General features: G+C 36.8%; 2 protein-coding genes across 10 annotated transcripts in view; both read right to left on the reverse strand.

Annotated features, from left to right (window-relative positions):
* RAPGEF6 (Rap guanine nucleotide exchange factor 6) overlaps positions 1–9,329 on the reverse strand; it is a 151,799-nt gene extending 142,470 nt beyond the window's left edge. For 6 of the 7 annotated variants that reach the window (XM_011362260.2, XM_011362261.2, XM_011362259.2 and 3 more), the window contains exon 1: positions 9,035–9,273. In XM_011362260.2, coding sequence (XP_011360562.1) covers positions 9,035–9,103 — 69 coding nt within the window. In that variant the 5' untranslated portion in view covers positions 9,104–9,273. Of the gene's footprint in view, positions 1–9,034 lie in introns of all 7 variants that reach the window. The other variant, XM_011362262.2, reaches the window with a different exon arrangement.
* Positions 9,330–14,634: 5,305 nt separating this feature from the next.
* Positions 14,635–22,661, reverse strand: part of FNIP1 (folliculin interacting protein 1) — a 104,062-nt gene continuing 96,035 nt past the window's right edge. For all 3 annotated transcript variants that reach the window (XM_011362265.2, XM_011362266.2, XM_011362267.2), the window contains 3 exons: positions 21,887–22,084; positions 17,949–18,064; positions 14,635–17,459 (listed from right to left, as the gene is read on the reverse strand). In XM_011362265.2, the coding sequence (XP_011360567.1) occupies positions 17,381–17,459; positions 17,949–18,064; positions 21,887–22,084 (393 nt within the window). In that variant the 3' untranslated portion in view covers positions 14,635–17,380. The remainder of the gene's footprint in view (positions 17,460–17,948; positions 18,065–21,886; positions 22,085–22,661) is intronic.

The following is a 22,661-nucleotide window of genomic DNA, read 5'->3' on the forward strand; positions in this document are numbered from 1 at the left end:
CATTCATATAGATGTCAGTATGGAAAACAAAAGTTCAAAGCTTAAAATATAATCTAAAGTTCACCGTTCTGATGAAGAGAAGGCAGTGTTGAGCTACTGTACTGAAGAAGTCACTGATAAATCATGTAACCTGCAGCAAGACACTTTACGTCTTTGTAGTTTAGTTCCTTCATCTGTCTGTAACTCACTTCACTAGCTCCTGACCCCACCAGCTGAAGTATTTCTAGGAGTGCTACATATATGTTCACAAATACAATCTAGGCAGTGCTGCTACTTCCATTATGCACTAAATGTGCTGTCCAATGAGCCCCGCTCATCTCTGCCATATGCCAAAGCCTGAAGTCTTCCTACTGCCAAAGTTTTGGTTTATAGCATAGCAGTGAAGAATGTCTAGTAGTGGAGAAACATCAAATAGGGGCTGCTTATGCCTCCACAACCTCAAGTTCATAATAAAGTGGCTCGTTCAGTTTTTATTTACAGCCAGACCTCAGTTTACACAGGTTGGTCCAAGGTAAAACCGAGTGATAACCACGATGTTATAGAATTCACAATCACTCCTTCCCTCGCAAAGAATAAGGCTTTGCGACACAGTTAAGTTCAGCATACCTGGCTGCTCCTCCCCTTTGCAGAATTCTCAGGGAAGCTTCTCATCTCTTAGAAACAAAATCTTATGGTGTCGAAACTCCTGGATGGCCACAGTTTGTTTCAAGTTGGGAAATCTCAAAGACATGTAAAATAAGGTGACTAGAGAAGATGTGGTCTAATAAAGGCCCCATCCAGATCTAACATTCCCTCTCCATCTACTTGAGTTTACAAATAAAGGTCAAAGGGCCCCAGAAGCATAAATAAGTTTTTTTCACTCTCCAAGGAACCCTCTGAATGTGCATCTGCTGTAGAAAAGAACAACTGAATCTTTCTTCTGCCACCCTCAGAGATGTGCACAGTGACTCACTCAAAAATGTCTCTCCGTACAATGGTGCTCTTTGGACACTGCTTTAAAAACTTCTACAAGTGTACATTTAAAGACCGTTATTCTAAATTCTGACACAGATTAACAAATAATTATAAGAACACCAAATTTTACATCCTTTCAGTCTTAGCTCCTTCTTTAACTTTTGGTAACAAAAGTAAGCTCCTTTAAAATTTTTTTCTGATTGTAAATAGGCAATTATATTAATATCTAGCTGAGTATGAAAATTTTCGTCCAGCAAGCTTTAAGTCATCTGGTTAAAAACATGAAAAGTCAAAACTGGCTGGCATTCATCTCTATTTCTCTGAGACGTTTCTGGCAAATGTATTTTAAAGCCATATAAAAAAGGAGTTTCTGTTTCAAGGTATGAGTAAGTTTCCTCTATCTGTATTGCCTCTGAAGAATTGCTAGGTAAAACACATATTTTATGGTAACTGTACTTTATTCATATTTTAATAAGAGAATATTAATAGCAAAATTGGCCACTATGCCAAACTTGACCACTCTTATCCCAGAACTTCAAATATTAGATCAATAGAAATCACTACTAGAGTAAGTAGTAAGGGAACAGTATTTTACACATTCTCGTTCTTTTTAAGTCATTTACTCTACAAATATTTGGATACCTACTATGTACCAAGTACTGCATGATGGGAACTGGGAGATAAGGACAGTCACTGTCCTCAAGGGGCTCACAGTACAGCCAGAGAGACAAACATGCAAGTAATCGTAACAGTAATCACTATGGTGCAGGAAGGTAAAAGTATCTTGAGAACACAGAGGAGTGGAAATGTTAGGAAGAAAGGATGCACAATTATACAGATGAGCACTGGGGATGAGATTTCAGTGAGGAATACGAATTTGTCAAGCCAGAGGATGGCATTTCAGTTAGAGGAAATAGCAAACTCATATGTAATGGATACCACTTGAGTGTTCATTGTGACAGGCGCTTTGCTAAATGCTTTACTTAGATTATCTCATTTAGTCCACACAACAATACCTAAAAGATATGCAGTCTCAGAGAAGTTAGGTAACTTGCCTAGGGTCACTCAAATTCTCAGTGCTGGAAATCAGATTTAAAGTAGGCTTGTTCGAATGAAAATTCCACAGCTGTAAACACTGTACCATACTTTCCCATCCTATGTAGAGCATAGAGACAGGACAATATGACACCATGGACAATGTTTCTCACCTCTGTCTATATATATATATATATATATATATATATATATATATATATATATATATATATATATATATATATATATCTCAGAATTACTTAAGGAACTTTCTATAAATACCAAGACTTAACATTACAGCCCAGAAGGTTCTACTTCAAGAAATGAAGGGTGGGCCTGGTCACAAAAAAAAAATTCTGTAGGTTGAGAAATATATATAGCCTAGGTTGAGAAGTACCATGTTAAGATAGTTACAGTTAAAATGAATATGTTTGCAGGTGGGAGGTGATGAGGCTAGGATACTCGGGAGAAGATCCTGGAGGACTTTTTATCCTTCCCCTTCCCATTAGAGACCAATGCACAAACAGCACGCCTGCTGCCTTCATTTTTGGGGGGAGGGTCTTATTCTTTCTTCAATCCACTGTAACCAGGTCCTTTATTAATCAGTCTACTGAACTCATTCTGATGGAATTAATCCAAAGAATTTATCAGTCCTCACTTTTCTTGAATTCTCTATAGTGTCTGACGCTAGTGATTATAGAGTTTCTGTTCTCCTACCTCCATAATAAATTCTTTTCATTCTCTTTTGCAGTGTTTCCATCCCCCATCCCTTTAATGTTTTGTCCTTACATTCTCACTCTGCTTTTCACCCTGGGTATTCCTACCAATTCCATGACTTCACCCATAACCCATATGCAGTATACTCTCAGACCAACTCAGACACATGGCCTTGTGTAATCTGAAGCTCCAGATGCTTACTGAACATCTCTGTGTCCCCTGTAGGGAGCCTCAAACTTTTTTCAAAACTGAATTGTCTTCCCATCCTAGTTCCGCTCCTTAATAATGTACTCTTACACAATTACCCAAAGCAGAAATCTAGAAATCATCTAAACTTCTGCATAACTCTTGCACCCAGGCCAAATCTGATCCCTCTTGCACCCAGGCCAAGTCTGATCCTAACAAGCAAAAGACAGGAAGGTTTTGCAAGACTTGTCCCAATGCTGTTGCAGAGGCCTGAGAGGAACATAAGGACAGGTTGTATCTTGGCCTGAAAAGTAAGTAGCCTTTGAGGCTGAGAGGCAGTTATCCTTAGAGTAGGCTTCGGCAGAATGAGGTAGACAACCCAAAAAGGCAAACAAAACGGAGATCAGGATATAAAGGATAAGCAGATGAAGATCAAGGAGAGCCCCAAGAGAGAAGGTTCAAAGTCCAGTCCACAGGTAAAATGCGAAACCAAGGTAGCTCATAGTCCTCTTGGTTGCTGGAAAACCTGTATGATTCCACTTGAAGTTCAAAAGCAGGCAGAGCAAATTTATGGTGAAAGATGCCAAAACACTGGTCTCTTTTTGGAAATGGTATTGATTAGAAGGGGTAAAGGGGGAGTTTCTGGAGTAGTGATAACATGTATATTATGATTTGGGTGGTAGCTAAATATATTTGTAAAACTTAACCTGGCTATATACTTAAGGTAAGTGGACTTCACTGTATTTACGGTCAATTTCAAAGTTGAAAAAGAAAAGTCTGGTGTGAAGCAGATACTTCAATTATTAGTCTCTCATTATCCTATAAGCTGCTGCGTTATCTCAGGCCTGAATAACTGCATTTGTTTCCTGAAACCAGGACCATATCTCCTGGTTTCTCGTTATTCTGATGTAATCAATGGTTTTACTTTTCACACAGAAAAGTATCCCAGTTTGGACAAAATATGTGTTCGTCCTACCTTCCTGCCTCTTGTGTAGCCCATACATCTTCAACAATGCCCACAGAATAATCTTTGTAAAACTGATCTTATTTCTAGGCTTTAAACCTTCCAGTAGTTCTTCTTTATTATAACAATGACTCCAAATCTCTGAAATGATCCAACCCTCCTAGTATATCCAGCTCTAACACTAACATCTAACACCATGTACTGCCGTCACCACCCCCAACACCCCATACACTAGCCAGTGTTTTGCAACCTTTTTATATTATCGCACTCCTTCCAAAGAGCATTTTTAGACATTTTTTCCTAATTGCTGCCTCACACCCAATTAAATACTAAGAAATAAATTTTCCCAAGTAAGGGTGAGTTTTAGAGGGTGACAAATCACATAGTAATATCTAAAATCTTTTTCACTTCCGCTAAAAAACAATGTTTGTCACTTTGGGAATGACATCACCCTCACTGGGAATGCATGCTCTCGACTGAGATAGGTGTCTCATCCCACAAATGTACCTGGCTTGCCACTTTTCATGCCTTTGCTCCTTTTGCGCTCTGCATGGAATGACCTCCCTTCTGGATATCATCCAGACAGCTATTCACAATATTTAAGAATCAATTTAATGCTCTCCAAGAAGCCTTTCCTCACCTGCTGTCTCAAAGTGCCCTGTACATACATTTGTCATTTAACATTTTACTAATGTTTTCATGTCTGTCTCTTAAGTCACCGAATAGAGACTATGTCCGATTTCCTTCTACAACCTTGGCTTTTAGTAATGTGTCTGATACATCATTTGTTAAATGAATGGATAAATTAATGTTACCATCTGGGTGAAGTAAATGTACATTTCAGTTTACCTGAGACAGTCTCTTTTTAACCTGTTATTTACCATAAATATTAACAGTACTTCTTTCATTCTCAAAATGATTTATATAACTTATATTACTTACCTATCTAGGCAGTGGGAAATAATTCTGAGCAAGAGTAGAACATGATCAGATCCGAGTATTAAGATCACTCTAGCAGTAATATGACAAATAAAATGACTCAAGAAAAAAACTCAGGAGTAAAACAGTAAGAGAGATTTAACTAGGATAGCAGAGCTGTAGAGGAAGAGGCAGAGAGAGATTCAGGACATAAAATCAACAAAGTTTAGCGGCCATTTGGATATAGAGAAAAAGATAGCGGGTAAATCAAGAGTGAAAACAAATTTCTGGATTGAGCAACTGGGGCAGTCACCAACAGAAAATTGAGGAGGAGGAATGATGACAGCTTCAATTTAGGACTGGTGATTGAAGAACCTGGAGGATAATTTAGTGCTTAGATACATGGATCTGAAGCATGTGAAAAGGGGTAAAATGGACTACACAGTCCTAACTGTCAGCCTATAAAAATTAACTGAAGTTGCCAACTCAATCTACCTAGATATACAAAATCAGCAGTTCTAATGAAGAAACGTGTTACCTTTTTGACATGAGTACTTTACAAAATTATTTCAAAATTTTGTTTTGTTCAACATATTTATTGATCATTTAATATGTGCAAAGCATGATATTAAGCACTTAGAGAAATAAACCATAAGAGAGCAATAAGGAACTCAGAGGCCAAAAAGTAAATAAATAAAAAGACAGAAAGGTTACAGAGAAAGAATGGTGTTGGATACAGACTGAACTGACAAACAGCCAAATCCAAGGTCTCGATTTTGACTGTGCATCTTTAATTTTGGTGTAAGGACTCAAAATGAATACCTTAACAGTTTTTGTTGTTTTAGAGCACTAAGTTTCCCACAGAGTCTCGAAGTCTAAAATTTTCCATTAAAAAAATCTTTGCAAAGTGGAAAAGGAAATCAGAGAACTAGCTCAGGAAAGCCAATGTTGTGGAAGCTGGATCTACAAAGTAGAAGAAATGGCCAGAAAAATAAAAACTGTGTTAGAACACAGTACTAAATCACATACTTTACAACATGTTTCTACGCTGTGTCTGGATCACTAGGATTATGCTTGAGTTGACAGTTTCATGTAAGGACAACAGACAGTTCAAAATAAAGGAACCATTAATTTTGTCCCAAAAACAGAAGAGTTCTTTATTCATTAATTATATGATACAAACATCTAATTATAAAATTATAAGACACTGGTTCTTATCTATTTGTAAATTTTTTCATATTTCTTTGTATTCAGTAGGTATTCAAGGAAAAATAAGCTGAATGAACTGTATCTCCTATTGTACACTTTATCTCTTGGCTTCCAAACCACCACGTCTCTCTTGGATTTTCTTCTACTGCACTGTTTGCTGCTACTCATACTCTGCTGGTTTCTGCTCTTTTCTTTGTAGTGATCAAATGCCCCAAGGAACTGTCTTCGGTCCTCTTCTATTCTCTATGTACACTCACTACCTTGGTAATTTCATCTAGTCTCATGACTTTAAATAATATCTATAAACTAATGACTATAAAATTTATATCACCAAACCTTCTTTCTAGAAATATAAATTTGTAAAAGCAACTCCTTACTCAACATTTCTAATAGACATCTCAAACATAACATGTTCAAAACTGAATTTCTGATTCCCGAACCCCTCCCCAAACTTACTCCTCCTGCGGCTTTCCCCATCTATCTGATAGCAGCAGCTCACGCTCTCTTTGATGGTAATTCAGGCCAAACACCTTCAAACCATGCTCGATTCCTCTCTTTCCTTCAAAGCATATATCTAACCCATTAGCAAGTTATGTTGGCTAAACCTTCAAAATATTTCCATAATTGATTACTTCTCACCACCTACATTACTATTACTTTAATCTGAGTTATGATCATCTCTTCCCTGCTTTAATGTAACAGCCTCTAAATTGACATTTCTGCTTCTTTCTACTCTTGCTCCCATGCAGTCTATTCTCAATGCAGCAAGCAGCCAGAGGATTCTTTAAAACCTACGACAGTATCATTCCTCTGCTTCAAACCTTTTGGCAGTCTCCTTTCATTCAAAATAAAAGTCAAAGAATTTACAATGGTTTAAAAAGTCTTACATGATATATACCCCATCCTGTACCACCACTGCCGCTTCTCTGACTTCATCTCTTACTACTCTCACCCTTGTTCACTCTTCTAGTCAGTCACTCAGAGCTCCTTGCTATTCCTTGAATGAACCAGACATGCTCTCACTTTAGGGCCTTTGCAGTGACTACTCTCTCTACTTGGAAAGCTCTTTCCCCATATATTCCCCTGGCTAATTAAATCACCTGCATCAAGTCTTTAATCAAAAGTCATCTCTACCAGCACACCACTGACCATCTTATTTAAATTGCAACTCAGCCTTTGTCCCTTGCTTCCAATCCCTTTATCCTACTTTTTTTTATTAGCAATTATCAGCTAACATATTACATAACTTACTTGTTTATTATATTTACCTGCCTTCTCCCCTCCCCCTTTTATTAGAATGTAAGCACTATAGCAGGCCTGTTTTGTTCAGGTGTATCCTAGTGCACAGAATAGTGCCTTAAACTGATAAGCTTTTGATAAATAATTGTGGAATATATTTATGTTAGGCCCTGAAGAGTCCACTAAAAGAATAAGGAGTTTTTGAAAACAGAAATGAACTTAGGAGAATTTCATCAAATTATTTACCGCATATAAATTATCACTAGGATACAGATTACTACTTCTTTATTAATACTTTTCTACCCCAAATTCTACACTCATTCAAAAGCACTGCCAATGAATTAAGTAGTTAACATGCTCTGCTGCTAGATGTCAGGGACTTAGTCTGGGTACTATGGGCAGTCATTTAGCAGTCCTTTAAACAATGCTGCTGTTCCAGTAAAACAAGATAAAATACTTAAAGGCACACACACTTGGCAACATAAGTTTGTGAACAGTTTAGAAATTCTTGTAAGCCTCAAAAATAGGTAATTTCAAACTAGGTAATGCTGCTATTAAAGAGAAGTAGGATTTTCTCATTAAAATGTGAATTTATCAAAGTAATATTTAAAAGTTAAACTAACCTTATACATTGCAAGGCTTGTATGCCTTCTAATGATATAAAAACCATGGCAGATTCACCTGTTCAAGGTGAACGCTTTCAATTAGCTCACAATTACCTTAAGAATTATCACAGAAAATTAAAACACATGGGATTATAAATACAGGTCTCAAAAAAGGATTTAGGAAACTGGCAGTACTTGCCTTGTTTCTTTGCAAAGATCAGGATTTCCAACAACAAAGTGTGACCTATCAAAGGTACAACTGTGGCTTGAATAATGTCATGTCACAAAAGGTCAGCCCAAAGTTACTGAGACCTACCATGAAAAACACTATAAATCTGAAAATTCGAAAAGTGATTCCAAAAGAATTAACCAAAGCTTTTCATTTTCATTTATTGCAACTTATACGCAAAAAAACAATCCAACAATCCATTCACACTGTGTTTAGTTGTTGCTTTCTGGTTTAGGAAACATACATTTAACAATATAAACGTCTCCAAATCAAGAAAAATCTTCCCAAAACATCTAAGCACTCTATAGGGTTATGCAAGGTTAACAGGTTTTAGCTATGTGCCTGAAAACTAGCCCTCAGGTCAAATGAAAATCATTTAAGCTGATGCCATATCTGCTAACCAAAAACAGCAAGTTTTGGATCCCAATATAAATACTGTAAAATTTCCCAGCGACAGTCTGAAAAAGTACCTCTAGAACTGATCTTTCAATATGCATCATCCTCCATCAGAATTCATCATCTGACTAGATGCAAAGTTTAAAACTGACTTTGAAAACTTTTTTTTAGGCACTTGTGCAGTATTTCGAGGACCTTTAAAGAGAAGTTATTTCTTAATAACATGCTGTTACACTTCACTTACAATTTCTACCTCGTTTTTCAGTCTTCCTACCCCCAGGTAAACTCACTCAGAGACCCACACTTTGCCCTGAGAAAATGATTTAGTAAATGATCCTTTCTTATCGAAAACACCAGGAAGTCACCGGCAAGGACGGGTGTGCGGGGAAGGCGGCATCACAAGCAGGAAAGGCAGTCCGTCACCCGCCCGCGAGAAGGGCCCGGGTCGGGGAACGCAGAGAACAGATATCCTGACAGCAGGTGCGAGGCTCTGACAAGAGGGCAGTCGCCGCAGGTTTCGGACGGACAGGGGTGTGCAGTCCCTTAAGGAGCGGGAAGCGCGCCGGAGTCGGCCGGCCTTACCTCGGGGGTCCGCTCGGGCGGCTTCTTCTTCAGCGCTTGCCTAGCGCCAGGGTCCACGGGTGAGTTCATGGCCGCGGCCCCGGCCCCTGTGCTCCCTAGCCTACCCTTAGCAGCACATGCGACAGCCCATTCACCCTAGGTAGGGGGTCTACAAACCCCTCTCCCAAGTAGAACTCCAAACTGCCGCGGGGAGCCGGCTCGAGCAAACAAGCCTTCGCAACGCCCGCCCAGGGCCTCAGCCCACGCGCGACTGGCCAGAGATAAGACAGCGCGGGGGAGAAGGGAGGGCGAATGCGCATGCGCAGCAGCGCGAGCACGCAAACGAACGCCCAAGGGCGTGACTCCGCGGTGACGTAACATTGGGGCGGTACAGTTAGGCCTCTTCCACTCCTTCTTGGTGAGATTTAAAGATATGTCGCGAGACCTCACCTAAATCCCTCACGGGATCCACCTCGGAGATGAGGTTTCCGCCGCTCCAGCTTCCGGTGGGGCGGCCGGAAATGCGCTTGAGGAACTGACTGAAAATGGCACGTTGAGGCAGAGCCTTGGGGAAGGCGTTCTAGTTGGAGTTGTGTTTGTACCAAACTCCGGAAGCCCGGGGCGTGGCCAGGCCCAGGCCCGACCTCCCGCTCAGCAACTCCAACGCCCCTCCCTTGGAGGACGGGCGGAAGTCGGGAAACAAGGAAGTTCATACACCCTCTTGTCTACGTTTCTTCTAATAAAACGAATCCCTTGTGGAAGAGTCCCACCGAGAAATACTTGCCCTGTCCAAGATGGACATCCTTGAGATCAGGGCAGAGAAATCAAAGCTCCACAGCCTGGAAGGGTTGGGCAGCTGCGGTGTCTGTGGCCAGCTCAGTTACCTCCGCGAAGCCAGCCTACACTCCGTTCACATAACCGAGGCCCAGAGCAGCCCTCCCTCCGTCAACCCCTTCCTCAAGCAGCAGGGCTTAGGGTTGCTTGGACTCGAGAGTGACTGCTTTTTGACTACATTTTGCATACTAGTCCCAATAGTCCCAATAGCTCTAATAAAGCCAATTTCTATTTATTTACTAGTCCACTGATAAGAAAAAGACCACTCTTCGGGCAGCCAGACACTTGCAAAAGGCTTTCCATGGTAATATCATTGACAGAATTCCAGAATGCCTACTACAAGAGCCCTTTTCACTCCTATCTCATTTGTGCACAGATGGGCTGCACTAGTCACACATTTGCTTACCAGGGAGCCACCACAGGCATGTCCTTTCCACCGAATTTTAAGCTCTCCAAGGTCTACCATCTTTAGGTACATCTTAGTATTTCTCACAGCAATAGCTCACTACATTCAAAGTGATTTACGATTATGACGTTATTTACAGTAATTTTTAAATGAGATAAAGTTATTTTAGAGTAACAAGGGAAAGAAGAGTTCAGGCTACAACATTTACCGTTTCTGGGACCTCGTAATGGCTGATGTAAGGGTTTTGTTTTCCGTTCGACGTTGAGCTTGCTCAAAGGAAGTTTACAACATAGTATTAGCACATTTCTTATCTGAGTATCGGACAAAAATCTTATCAGGGAAGTTGTGACTCAGCTATTCTGGAAAGGCAGTGGAGAGATCACGGAGAGGAATTGCAATGCCCCATTTTCATAATTTTTTAAATGTATGAACATACCCCCTCAAAGGTCTTCCCAAGATCACAAAAGTTATTCCTTCCATTCTTCTTCCTCTCCGCCACCCTTTCTCTCATTGTGTTAATTCCTAAGGCAGATACAATGCTGGCACCTCTATCCTAGGGAAAGTGGAAAGGGAGGCTTTCTTTAAGTGATCCATTCTTTAAGGATCAATTACCAGAGCCATATCGATATTTTGAAAGAGGAAAAAAGCAAGCATGATGACCATGAGCTTGAACTTCAGGGGCAAATACCTGAATTTGTGTCTTTAGTAGCTCATTTCTAGTTAAATGACTTGAAGTTATTTATTTAATATCTCCGAACTTCAATTTCTTTATCTGTAAACTGGAAATCATAAAGGAACTATTACTTTGGCATTCTTGTTAGATTACTTCAGATAATCCATGTGAAGCACTCAAGATGTTGCCTACACAATCCAAGAACTCTTCATTATTTCTATTACTTTACCTCTGGGAAGTGACTTCTCTGAAAGCAGAGATTCAAGTTTGAAGAAGTGGAAAGGCTGTGTGTGTGTGTGTGTGTGTGTGTGTGTGTGTGTGTGTGTGTTAATGCCTTTTTTTCATGAATAACTATTCAGAAACATTCACGTATTCATGAATATGTGGAGCAACAGGAACTTACAAACTGTCAGTTAAGTGTAAATTGTGAAACCACTTTGGGGAAAAAAAAAAGTAGTAAAGCTAAAACTAACGTACTCTATGACAGCAAGTCCACTCCTTGACTTAATTCTAAGAAATACCCATGTATACCAGAAGAGATGAACAAAAATGGTCAATGTTCATATTAGCCAAAAACTGGAAATAACCCAAATGTCCATCAATAGGATGTGTAAATTATGGTATTTTCAATCAGTGGAACGAACACCAGCTACATAGCACATGGATGATTCTTCAACATAATATTGAGGGAAAAAAAGCAAAACAAAATGGAGTATAAGTACACATATGAAGTTCAAACACAAAATTAAAGTATATCACTTAGGGATGCATACAGAGGTAAAATTATAAAGGAGAAAGCAAGGAAATGATGCTCAAGAAACACAAGATGATAGTTACAAAATCGAGAAGAGATTTATGATCAGGATAGAGCACATGGAGGAGGGGGCTTCTGGGTTGCTAAAAATAATTTATTCCTTGACCTAAGTGATGGTTACATTAGTGTATATTTATTCACTTTTTTGTATATAATATTTCACAAGATGAATTAAGTACATAAAAATAACTTAATTGGGCTTTTTCATAAGACAGCAACAGTAAAAACAATATATAAATATCCACAGTAAATATACATATCTAAATTTAAGCACATTTTCAAAATCTATCTTGTCCTTTACCATTTCATATTATGCTCTAGTATGCTGAAAAAAAATGAGGAGACAGTGAAAGCTCTAACAGCTATTTTCAGAGGAAAGGGAACCTCCAAGATAGGGTTCACCAGCATTAACTTGTATCTGGAAGGAAAATATAATGGTTCTGAATGCAAATAATTAAATTCTAGCAAAAACATGGTTTAATCTTTTTTTAAAAAAATGGCTTAACTCCTTATTTTTCATATTTTCTGCCTATTTCCTCCACCAGTGGGAAATACGTAAACTCCATGAGAACATAAAGGAGTTTGTTTTTTACTAGCGTATCCCTCACACCCAGACCTGTGCCTAGCACATAACAAGTGCTCACACAATATTTGCTGAACAAAAGGAACTAAGGACTAAGTAATTAAGAGGGAATTTTACTGTTAGAAAGATAGGCATTTGATTTTTCTCCAATGGCAAAGAAAGATGTCTGGCTAAGCAACTATTGTCTTATGCAAAACTGAACGCTCACAATCACACAGCCATTCTTCCAGAATAACAGCAAAACAACAAAAACATGCAGGTAAAGAGCACAGGTTTTAAGAGCACCAGTAATAAAGTAAGGAGTTGAGATGTGGACTATTTCGGGAGATTGAGTTACTACTAGTGGAAAAATAAGAGCACCTGCTGGAACAAATCCAGGTCAGTTACTATCGATGAATCAATCTCTGAGGGTGGGGGTCTAGGAATTATTTTTCAAAAGCTAACTGGGTACTTCTAATATGCAATCAGGTATGAAAACTACTTTAAAATAACTCAGGTTCTGGATTCATCTGACCCATTTTAATTCCAGTCCCTGTACCATAGGGAAGGATATTGACTTGTGAGTGCTGGACCAAATGTGGGATACAAATGACATCACAAGTTTTTTGAGGAAGTAACAGTATCTTCCTTATATTTACACAACATTTCAACAACATTGTTCCTCTTGAAACAATTTAGGTAACACTGCCTTTATCAATAATCTTAATTTGAGCAGTGAGGTGAATATAAACACATGCTTTTGGAGTGTTCTTGTTAAAATAGTCAAATGGAAAGGAAGGAAGCTCAAGCCTCTTCAACTTAATACTCTCCTTAGAGTAAACACAGGTTTCTCTACAGGAGGTCTAATCAGACAAGCCTTAACCCAGGCATGAGCTAATCTGCAATCTGATGAAAACCAAAAGCCTTATCAAAGTTCTCCTCACAAATAACGGGTGGGAATTTCATATATTCTTTAAAAATCTCTTTTGGACTGCTTATATTTTATTTTCTTTAGGGAAATTTCAAATCTTAAATCTAGAGCAAACATGGCTACCTCCACAGTCTGCACTACAAAGCAAAGATAGGAAGCACTATGTTCTCCAACCTCTCCTTTTTCTATCTGCCTAAGTCTTTCCCACTCAGTTATAATTCTTAAGCCCCCACTGTACTTTCAACTAGGGTTTGTTCCCACTTGCATTCCACCCCTACCTTCCACACTGGCAAAGATAAATGAAGAAATCTAGGATACTTTTACATCTGTCACCACATACTAGTTGGAAACCATTCTGGCCTGAGAGACCCAGATAGTAAAGACTTTTACTTCAGATTAAATTTTCTGTATCTCAGTTTCTCATCAGCAAAATCATTCCTCTATGCTTCTCAGAAATTTTGCAAGGACTCTCTAAATTTATAAGAGAACAGCACATATAAACATAGGTACCAATTATAAACCTCTAAAATATCTGATGGATGCTTCCCAAATACTTGATACTTTCTCTCTGCTTTAAAACAGTGCACATATTCTCTTTGGTCAAATATGAGAGCGATACATGTAAAATGATATGAAAATAGATCCTACAAAAAGCCCCTGGTCTAGTCCTGCCTCCTGGCATAACTCTGCCCAAATCAACCTAGCCTGAGTAAAGCAGCTTCCAACAGCCTACCCAGGGCTGAATCGCTGCTGCAGAGCAGGCACTAAGAAAAGATGGAAGAGCTGGTTTCCCCACAATGTAGATGAAAAGGACAGATTTGCTCAGTCACATGTAAATCAGTGAACAAACCAGGATTAGAATTCAAACCAACTGGCCAATTTTTTAATTATAAAGTCAATAGTAGTAATTTGTATTGCGTACAATGTTCATAACAGGTTTAGAGGGCTCTTTTTAGGTTTTAAATAATTGATTTTCAGTTCGTATAAAAGCATTTAAAGAAATTTTCAATTTCTCATCATAAAGATTAAGTCAAATGTAAGAATATACCAGTATTTTATTGTTACATTTTCATTCATAAGAATATATGTTAAATTCTCCCCACAATAGGTGGAGGCTATAGAGAAAAGGCTAGTAACAGTAGCAGCCAAAAATTAATGAGCACTTGGGGTGTTCCATGCATTAAGATAAATTCTTGACGTTCATTACTTCACTTGATTCTCACAACAGACTCTTAAAGTAGATTCTACTAAATTATCAATACAGACATTTAGGATTAGAAAAGGACATTATAAACCAGGTAACATGCCTAGAAATGTCAAATTTGGGAAAAGAATCCAGGTGAGCTTACATCAGAGTCCATGCTACAGGTACCTTATTAACACATGAAAGAAAGACCGACATCCATCAAATTGACATGTGTATTTATTGCACAAATTTCCCCTAGAACTGGGAGGTTATTATAATACAGGTGTACATTTGAGAAATGTATACAGAACAAGAAACAGTATGTACATTTTACATATCCCACCATCTAAATAACTTAGAGAAAGCAAAACAATCTCATAAGACATCTACCAGAAATAGGCATTGTGTAAAATCTGTTTTGTTTTTTTTTTTTAAGTGATCATCCCCAGTGTATGCCAACTGCAACAAAATTAAATCTATGCTGGGATGTTTATTGCACTTAACATTTTCAAACTCAAAATTAAGACATATTAATAAAAGCCAGGAATATTTAAAATCAAACCAATTAGTTTATACACAAGGAAAAATTAGTTTTAAATTTATAATCTAAAAGATCCCTTTTTCATTTCCTATTGCAACAAACAGATTTTCAAAAATATATAACACATGTATATCTGTACCATAAGAAGTTGAAAAAATTATTTCGAATAGGCCAAAACTCTTTTCACATTCATCATAATGACCACACTTTAAAGCAGCAGCAGCTCATTCCTTGGGCTTTGTGTAAGGAAAGAATGACTATGATGAAGGTAGTAGAAGTTATGTAGGGGCAAGTAATTATAAAACTCAGGAATCCTTTAAAGATTGATGATTCTATAAGAAATTATAGGCCTTTTCCTTCCAAGCAAAGCTTAGTTTTAAGAATAACAGTAGCACGAGCCATCCATTTTTTGAAGACTAGATTTCCTATATGATAATTTATTAGAAATTTCAAACAGATAGGACTATGAACAGCTTGGTAATTAATTTAAAAAGAAAACACACAAAAACAGACATCGACCTGCTATACATTCTGAACTATGATAAAAAATAATGTACAATGGCCCACACATGAACTTTTCTATATTCTGAATTCTGCCAAAGAGATTGATTCATAGAATTCCAACAACAGAATAGAGAAGAAATTCATTAATAAATGGAATAAGAATACTAAGCCAAAGAAAATATATCCATACATACTCTTTGGCAGCAAGTCATCCATGGGAGACTTACATACTGACCGGGACCAACTGATAGGATGTAGGGGCCAATCTGATTGCAGGCACACCAATTCAGGTTTACAGTCCATTAAAACAATTATTTCTTCTTAGTCTAGTTGGAAATTTCTTGAATACATAGAGAGCAAGGCAAAATGTGACTCAATGCTATAAATTCAAGGTTAAAGACTTAAACAGATCACAGAAATCTTCCTTAATTTCTGAAAATTTAAACAGCAAGAATGGATGTATTATACAGGAAATATATTTACTAACAGAATAAGCAAGTGGTTTTCTTTTTTAAAGCTAATCGATTAATTGTGATGAAAAAAAAAAAAAAAGTCCATGAAAGCAGAAACCAACTTCACTTCTAGCATTAAAAGTATCTTAGACCAGATAAGTAAAGAATAAACTATAATGTAGTATTCAAGTAAACTGAGGTAGTAGAGCATATTGAAAACCTTATCTACCCATCTATTTACATTACTTACAAGAATTTGGTTCCATATTAGCCTTTCTCACAAGCAATACTCTACAGCATATACAAAAACAGTAACAATTGAAAAGTGAAAATCTTTTAAAATAATTAGCTTTTGGAAGACATGGGCAATTTGACAAAAGAGAATAATTTTAAGAGTTAATGAGTTCTGTTAGTGTAAACTGAATATTATGAAGCAGTGAAACAAATATTTAGTTCCACTGAGTTCAAGAAGGGCTGATACCGAAAGGGTCTTCTTGGCTGGCTACCTGAGCACTTTTGAAGAAAATAGTATTATTTTTGCCAATGCTTTGATGCAATTTTTAATCCTAATTTTAATTTATTAAATTAGATGAAAATATGTAAATATTAACACTTATAAAAATTAGCTTATACTTATAAACAAAACAAATGGTATAAAGTAGTTAATTCTTATTTTGGAAATCTACATTCCTCAGCCTTAAAAAAAGATTGGCTTTACTTATATTTTAGGGTGTGTGAAACTGAAAAATCACCAGAAAGTAACATTTCAACATTATATACAATTAATACTAGTTGAAAATATATATGTATATATATATATATATATTTAAAAAGGCGTGTTTACCAATCTTGTGTTTCTACCTCTGTTTTTTTAAAAACTAAATACATATGTACACTTGGGTAGATAACACAGATTTACACTCATTATTCTGAGTTTGTTATAATTACCAGGCTGTTTAGAATACTTTGAAACTCAGAAATACCCAGAGAAATACCCAGAAATTAGCTATTGTGAATTGACAAAACAAGAAATAATCAAGGTTTTATAGACCTAAGTACCTTAGAAATAAAGAATTAAAACTACTGAAATGACTATTTCTGAGACATTTAATCATCAGACAGCTGTTGCTATTTCTGAGTTGAGGCAACATTGTAGTGATCATATAAAATTCCTCGACGTTATTCATTTTGTAGAAATTACTAAGTTACGTTTTGGCTTTTTCGATGCTTTCTCCCAAAATTGTTTATGCTGTTTTAGTTTGACTTGGTTAAAAATCTACCACCACCAAAGAGTCCAGTCAAAAGGAAAAGCCATTCAATAATCACACGATATATACTACAATGCAGGATTACCCAGATAACTGACTCATTCAGATAGAAATCTAACAGGAAAAAAAAAATGTTATAAATGCATGTTGTGTATGCTTCCTTGGTTTCTACTTAACTTTCCAAACAACCTTTATGTTAAAGGAGTATCTGAGCAACATACGGAGAGTGAGTGCTTGCCACAGCAGCCAGAAGAGGAAGATCACTGGATTCAATCCTGAAATTAAAAAAAAGAAAATCTTAGTCAGGCTCTCAGTACCCAGGACATGAGTCCTATAGGCAATGCCTGCTACCTGTAAAGTCACTTTACCTCAGCAGTCAAGGAACTAGGCCACCTTGGCCAAAAGGAAAAAGGTAAGGGAACTGAAAAGATAACAAAAGTTGGAAATTTTTCAGTAAAAACCAGAACCAAAGATTTGTTTTAAAGAAAGCATCTGAAACCCAAAGGTAAAGTCATGGATGTAGGAAAACACCTACATCTGACTATATTCTCCATTTACTGCAATGGCAGAGGGGACAATGCCTTTCAGATCAGTGGAGGACAGGAATCTTATTTTTATATGGATAGAGCAACCGAAATAGTAAAAGTGTCCAGCTTCTAACAGGAAAAGACACTTAAAATGAAAGAAGGCAATTCTGAGGATTATCTCTTGCTTAAAGACAGTGCACTGTGAAAGCAAAGCCAGAACAGAAACCATGAGCGTACCCCAGAACCACTCCCAGCTCCTTGACATGAACACGCATCTGTCCCCTCAGGTACTCGGACAGCATTTTGCTCTTGAAGTACAGCTCCTGCAATCGGTCTTCAAGGTGCATTACACACTGCAGGTGGGGGTTGGGGGAAACAAGAACCAGGTCAGAAAATGGTTTCTAATTCTAAGTGATGGCAATTTCCAAAGCATTATGTTTTTGGCAATTCTATTTAGTTATTCCAATATAAACTAAAATTTTGAGCATATTTTTAAAGCATGTAATTTTTACTAAAGGAGTATAATCCTTTTTCTAGCTCATAAAGATTTTGATTTTACAGTTTTGTTTTTTCTAAGTGGCATTATATACAATAGAAAATTTACCATTTAACCATTTTTAGTGTACAATCAAGAGGCCTTAAGTACACTCAAAATGTTGTGTAACTATCACCACTATCCATATTTCTAGAACTTTAAAAAATGTTATTTCAAATTTGATAAAATAACTCTTATAAATTAATATATTTCGGATGTACGTACATAGGATAGCCTACATTCTCCTGTAGAGAATAAAAGGAAAAAACGTTTGCAGTCCTTTCTGTAGTCCTTACTAGAAGAGAGAGATGTTTTTAAGCTAGAACATTCAAACCTAAAACACTTTTCATTTATTGTCAATTAACTTGCTCAATTTACTAAAACAGGTGATTTTTTATGTGAATTTATACTATAAATGCTTGAGGAAAAACCATGAGGTGTTAACATATTAAATTTTTACAGAATATTCCTTTCCAATGAAAATTAGCTATTAAAGCTCCTAATAAAAATCAATCTTCTTACTAGAAAAACACAACTGAATGCATTGCTTTGTGGACTTATTGTTTTGTAGTGTATGCTTTTTCTATAATGCTCACTTAGGCTAAAAATACTTTAAGTGAAGAACAAAATATTTATATACATATATGTATAAAAAATAAAAATCCTATATATAATATAATTTACCATATTATCCATTTTTAAGTATATAATTCAGTGGCATTAATTACATTTACAATATTGTGCAGCCATCATTGATATCCATTTCCGGATTTTTTTTTCATTATTCCAAAAGAAACCTCTGTACCCATTGTACAGTAACTCTTCATTCACCCCCACCCCTAGTGACCTCTATGTACTGTGTTATCTCTACAAATTTACCTGTTCTGGATGTACCCTTTGTACAGTAACTCTTCATTCCCTCTCTCCCAACCTCTAGTAACCTCTATCTACTATACGTCTCTACACATTTACCTGTTCCAGGTAACTCATACCTGCAACAGGTATGAGGAATCACATAATATTTGTCTTTTTGTGTTTCGCTTATTTCACTTAGCATAATGTTTTCATGGTTCACCATGTCGCAGAACATATCAGATTTTCATTCCTTTTTATGACTGAAATATTCTATTCTATGTATTATACCACATTTTGCTTATCCATTCACTTGTTGATGGACACGAGTTTTCTTCTAACTTTTGGCTTCTGTGAATAATACTGCTGTGAACATTATGGTACTATCGTTTGAGTCCCTGTTTTCAACTGTTTGGCATATAAACCTAGAAGCAGACTTTCTGGATCACGACAATGCAATGTTGAATTTCTTGAGAAACTACAAAACTGTTTTCCACAGCAGCTATATACCATTCCGACCAGTAATGCACAAAGGTTGTAATTTCTCCACATCTTGGCCAATAATTGTTTTTTTTAATCATAGCCATCTTTATGGGTGTGAAGTGGTATCTTACTAAGGTTTGGATTTTCATTTTCCTCATGACTAATGATGCTGAGCATCTTTTCATGTACCTAGTGGCCATTTGTATGTCTTCTTTAAAGAAATGTCTATTCAAGTCCTTTGACCATTTCTTAATTGAGTTAGTTGTTCCTTTGTTGTTGTTGAGCTGTAGTTCCCTACATTTTCTGGAAATCAATCTCTCTTCAATATATGATTGCAAATACTTCCTCTTGTTCTGTGGGTTGTCTTCTTACTCTGTTGAGAGTGTCCTTGATACACAAAGTTTTTAATTTGATGAAGTCCAATTTATTTATTTTGTACTTTTGTTGCCTGTACTTTTGGTGTCCAATCAAAGAAATCACTGCTAAATCCAATGTCATGAAGATTATCCCCTATGTTTTCTTCAAAGAGTTTTATAGTTTCAGCACCTAAGTTTAGGTTCGTTTTAGATTTAGGTTTGCGTTCATTTTGTATATGGTATAAGGTAAGGGTTCAACTTTATTCTTTTGCATGGGGATATACAGTTTTCTCAGTATGATTTGTGGAAAAGACTCCTTTGTCTTTTTAAAGGGCTCCCTTTCTGAAAACCAGTTGACTATATATGTGAGGCTTTATTTTGGGGCTTTCTATTTTATTCTATTGGTCCATATGTCTGTCCTTATGCCAGTACCACACTGTTTTGATTACTGTCACTTCGCAAGAAGTTTTGAAATCAGGAGATGTGAGTTTTCCTACTTAGTTGTTCTTCTTCAAAATTGTTTTGGTTCCTCAGGGTCCCTTGAGATACCATATACATTTTAGGATGGGTCCATTTCTTCAAAATAAAAGTCACTGGGATTTTGGATAGGGATTGTACTGAATCGGCAGATCCCTTAATAGTGCTGTCATCTTCATAATACTAAATCTTCTAATTCATGAACACAAGATGTCTATTTATTTATGTCTTTAATTTCTTTCAGTAGTGTTTTATAGTTTTCAGTGTATAAGTCTTTTTCCTCTTTGGTTAAATTCACTTCTAAGTAACTTATTCTTTGGATATTGTGAATGCTTTCTCCATTTTCTTTTCAGACTGTTCACTGCTACTGTATAGAAATACAACTACTTTTCCTGTTGATTTTATATTTTGCAACTCTGCTGTATCGTGTATGAGGTCTATTGGTCTTTTTGTGGAACCCAAGTTTTTTACATATAAGAACATGTCATCTGCAAAAAAGGATAATTTTACTTCTTCCTTTCCAATTCGGATGGCTTTTATTTCTTTTTCTTGTCTAACTGCTAGGACTCTGGCTAGGACTTTCCAACATTATGTTGAATAGAAGTGGTAAAAGTAAGCATCCATGTCTTTACCCTCATTTTAGGAGTAAAATGTTCAGTCTTTCACCACTGAGTAATGTTAGCTGTGGATTTGTCATATATGACTTTTATCATGTTAATCAACAGAAGTTTTTAACTATTCTACAGTATAGTTCTCCTAGGAAGAAAAAGAAATTTCAACGTTGGAAATAGGATCTTTGGTAAGAGATTACCAGTATCATGAAGAAGAATCATTCAAAGTCCTGACATGATAATGAGGGTCTAGAATGAACTGGCATTTTACAAAAAAACCTGGGGACATTGCAAGTACATATCTTACATGATACTAGTTAGGTACCAAATTCCAGCTGCTGAAATCACAGAATATAGTATACAAACATGTACACATCCCCCTCTGTCCTAGTCTGCTTGGGCTGCCATAACAAAACACCACAGACTCAATGACTTAAATAACAGAAAATTATTTTCTCACAGCTCTGGAGGCTGGAAGTCTGAAATCAGGGTGCCAATATTGTAAGGTTCTAGTGAGAAGTCTCTTCCTGGCTATCGGATAAATAACTTCTCCCTGTATCCTCACATGATGGAGAGAGTGAAATCTCTTCCTCCTCTTATAATGCCACTAATCCCACCCTGGGGGCCTTCATGACCTAATCTAACCCTTAGTACCCCCTAAAGGCCCATCTCCAAATACAAGTGCTGTAGGTTCGGGCTTCAATATATGGATTTAGAGGTACACAACAATTCAGTCCATAACACCTTCTTACAAGAAAACAATGATGAAGCTAACAGTGGTATTCAATGTAGGCACATACTAAATAAAGTTTAGTCACCTATCAGAGTGCTCAAAGTAATTCAAGCCTCACACATACTTACAAAATTTGGAGACAAGTTATGTTTATAAAGCTGAAGAGTGGAATGAAGCAGATTGGAAACAAGACTGGAAACCAATACTTCCTTTCCCAGTTTATTATCTGTCACTCGTCTCTGGCTACTGGCCACTTGAACAGTCCATTTATCCATATCTGCTATAATACAGACAGCTTCTGCTATTGGTTCATCCAATACTGGATGCTGAAAAGAAAAGAATTCATTTTATGATAATTAAATGAAGTTTTCACAAATAATGATAATGGAATGAGGCAATGAAGAGATCCTAAACACAAACAAAATAAAAGAATATTAAATTCTAAAAGGCACTGCCAAAGAATCCTTGACAGTGGAGGATGGGATAGTTAATTAACAAAATAACAAATACCCTAAGATAGCATATAAAATTATCATTGGTAGACATTCATTACTAGAACTTAACTTTCACTGGTCTTTTGATTATTCATTCATTCAACAAATTTTCTGAGTAACTATGGCGCCAGGCAATGGGGAAAAAATGTTTTTCACCTTGAAAGAGCAAAACATTTTTAAAAAGATAGGACAGGAGCTCACATGAATAAGTCAATGGTAAGGTTCTGTGCTAACTATCCAAGCACTGATTTGCTTGAGTACCTCAGGGATTATTCTTTGATTACATGAAGTACCTCGCTGGCTATGTGCACTAGGTTTTTCAGTTATCCCAAGATGTATATCCAGGGTATGAACACAGCAGTTACAAAGGAGACAAATCAATAGGTACTAATATGGTTAAAAAAAAGTC

This window comes from Pteropus vampyrus, unplaced genomic scaffold (assembly GCF_000151845.1).
Source record: "Pteropus vampyrus isolate Shadow unplaced genomic scaffold, Pvam_2.0 Scaffold74, whole genome shotgun sequence".
In the NCBI taxonomy this organism is placed as follows: Eukaryota; Metazoa; Chordata; class Mammalia; order Chiroptera; family Pteropodidae; genus Pteropus; species Pteropus vampyrus.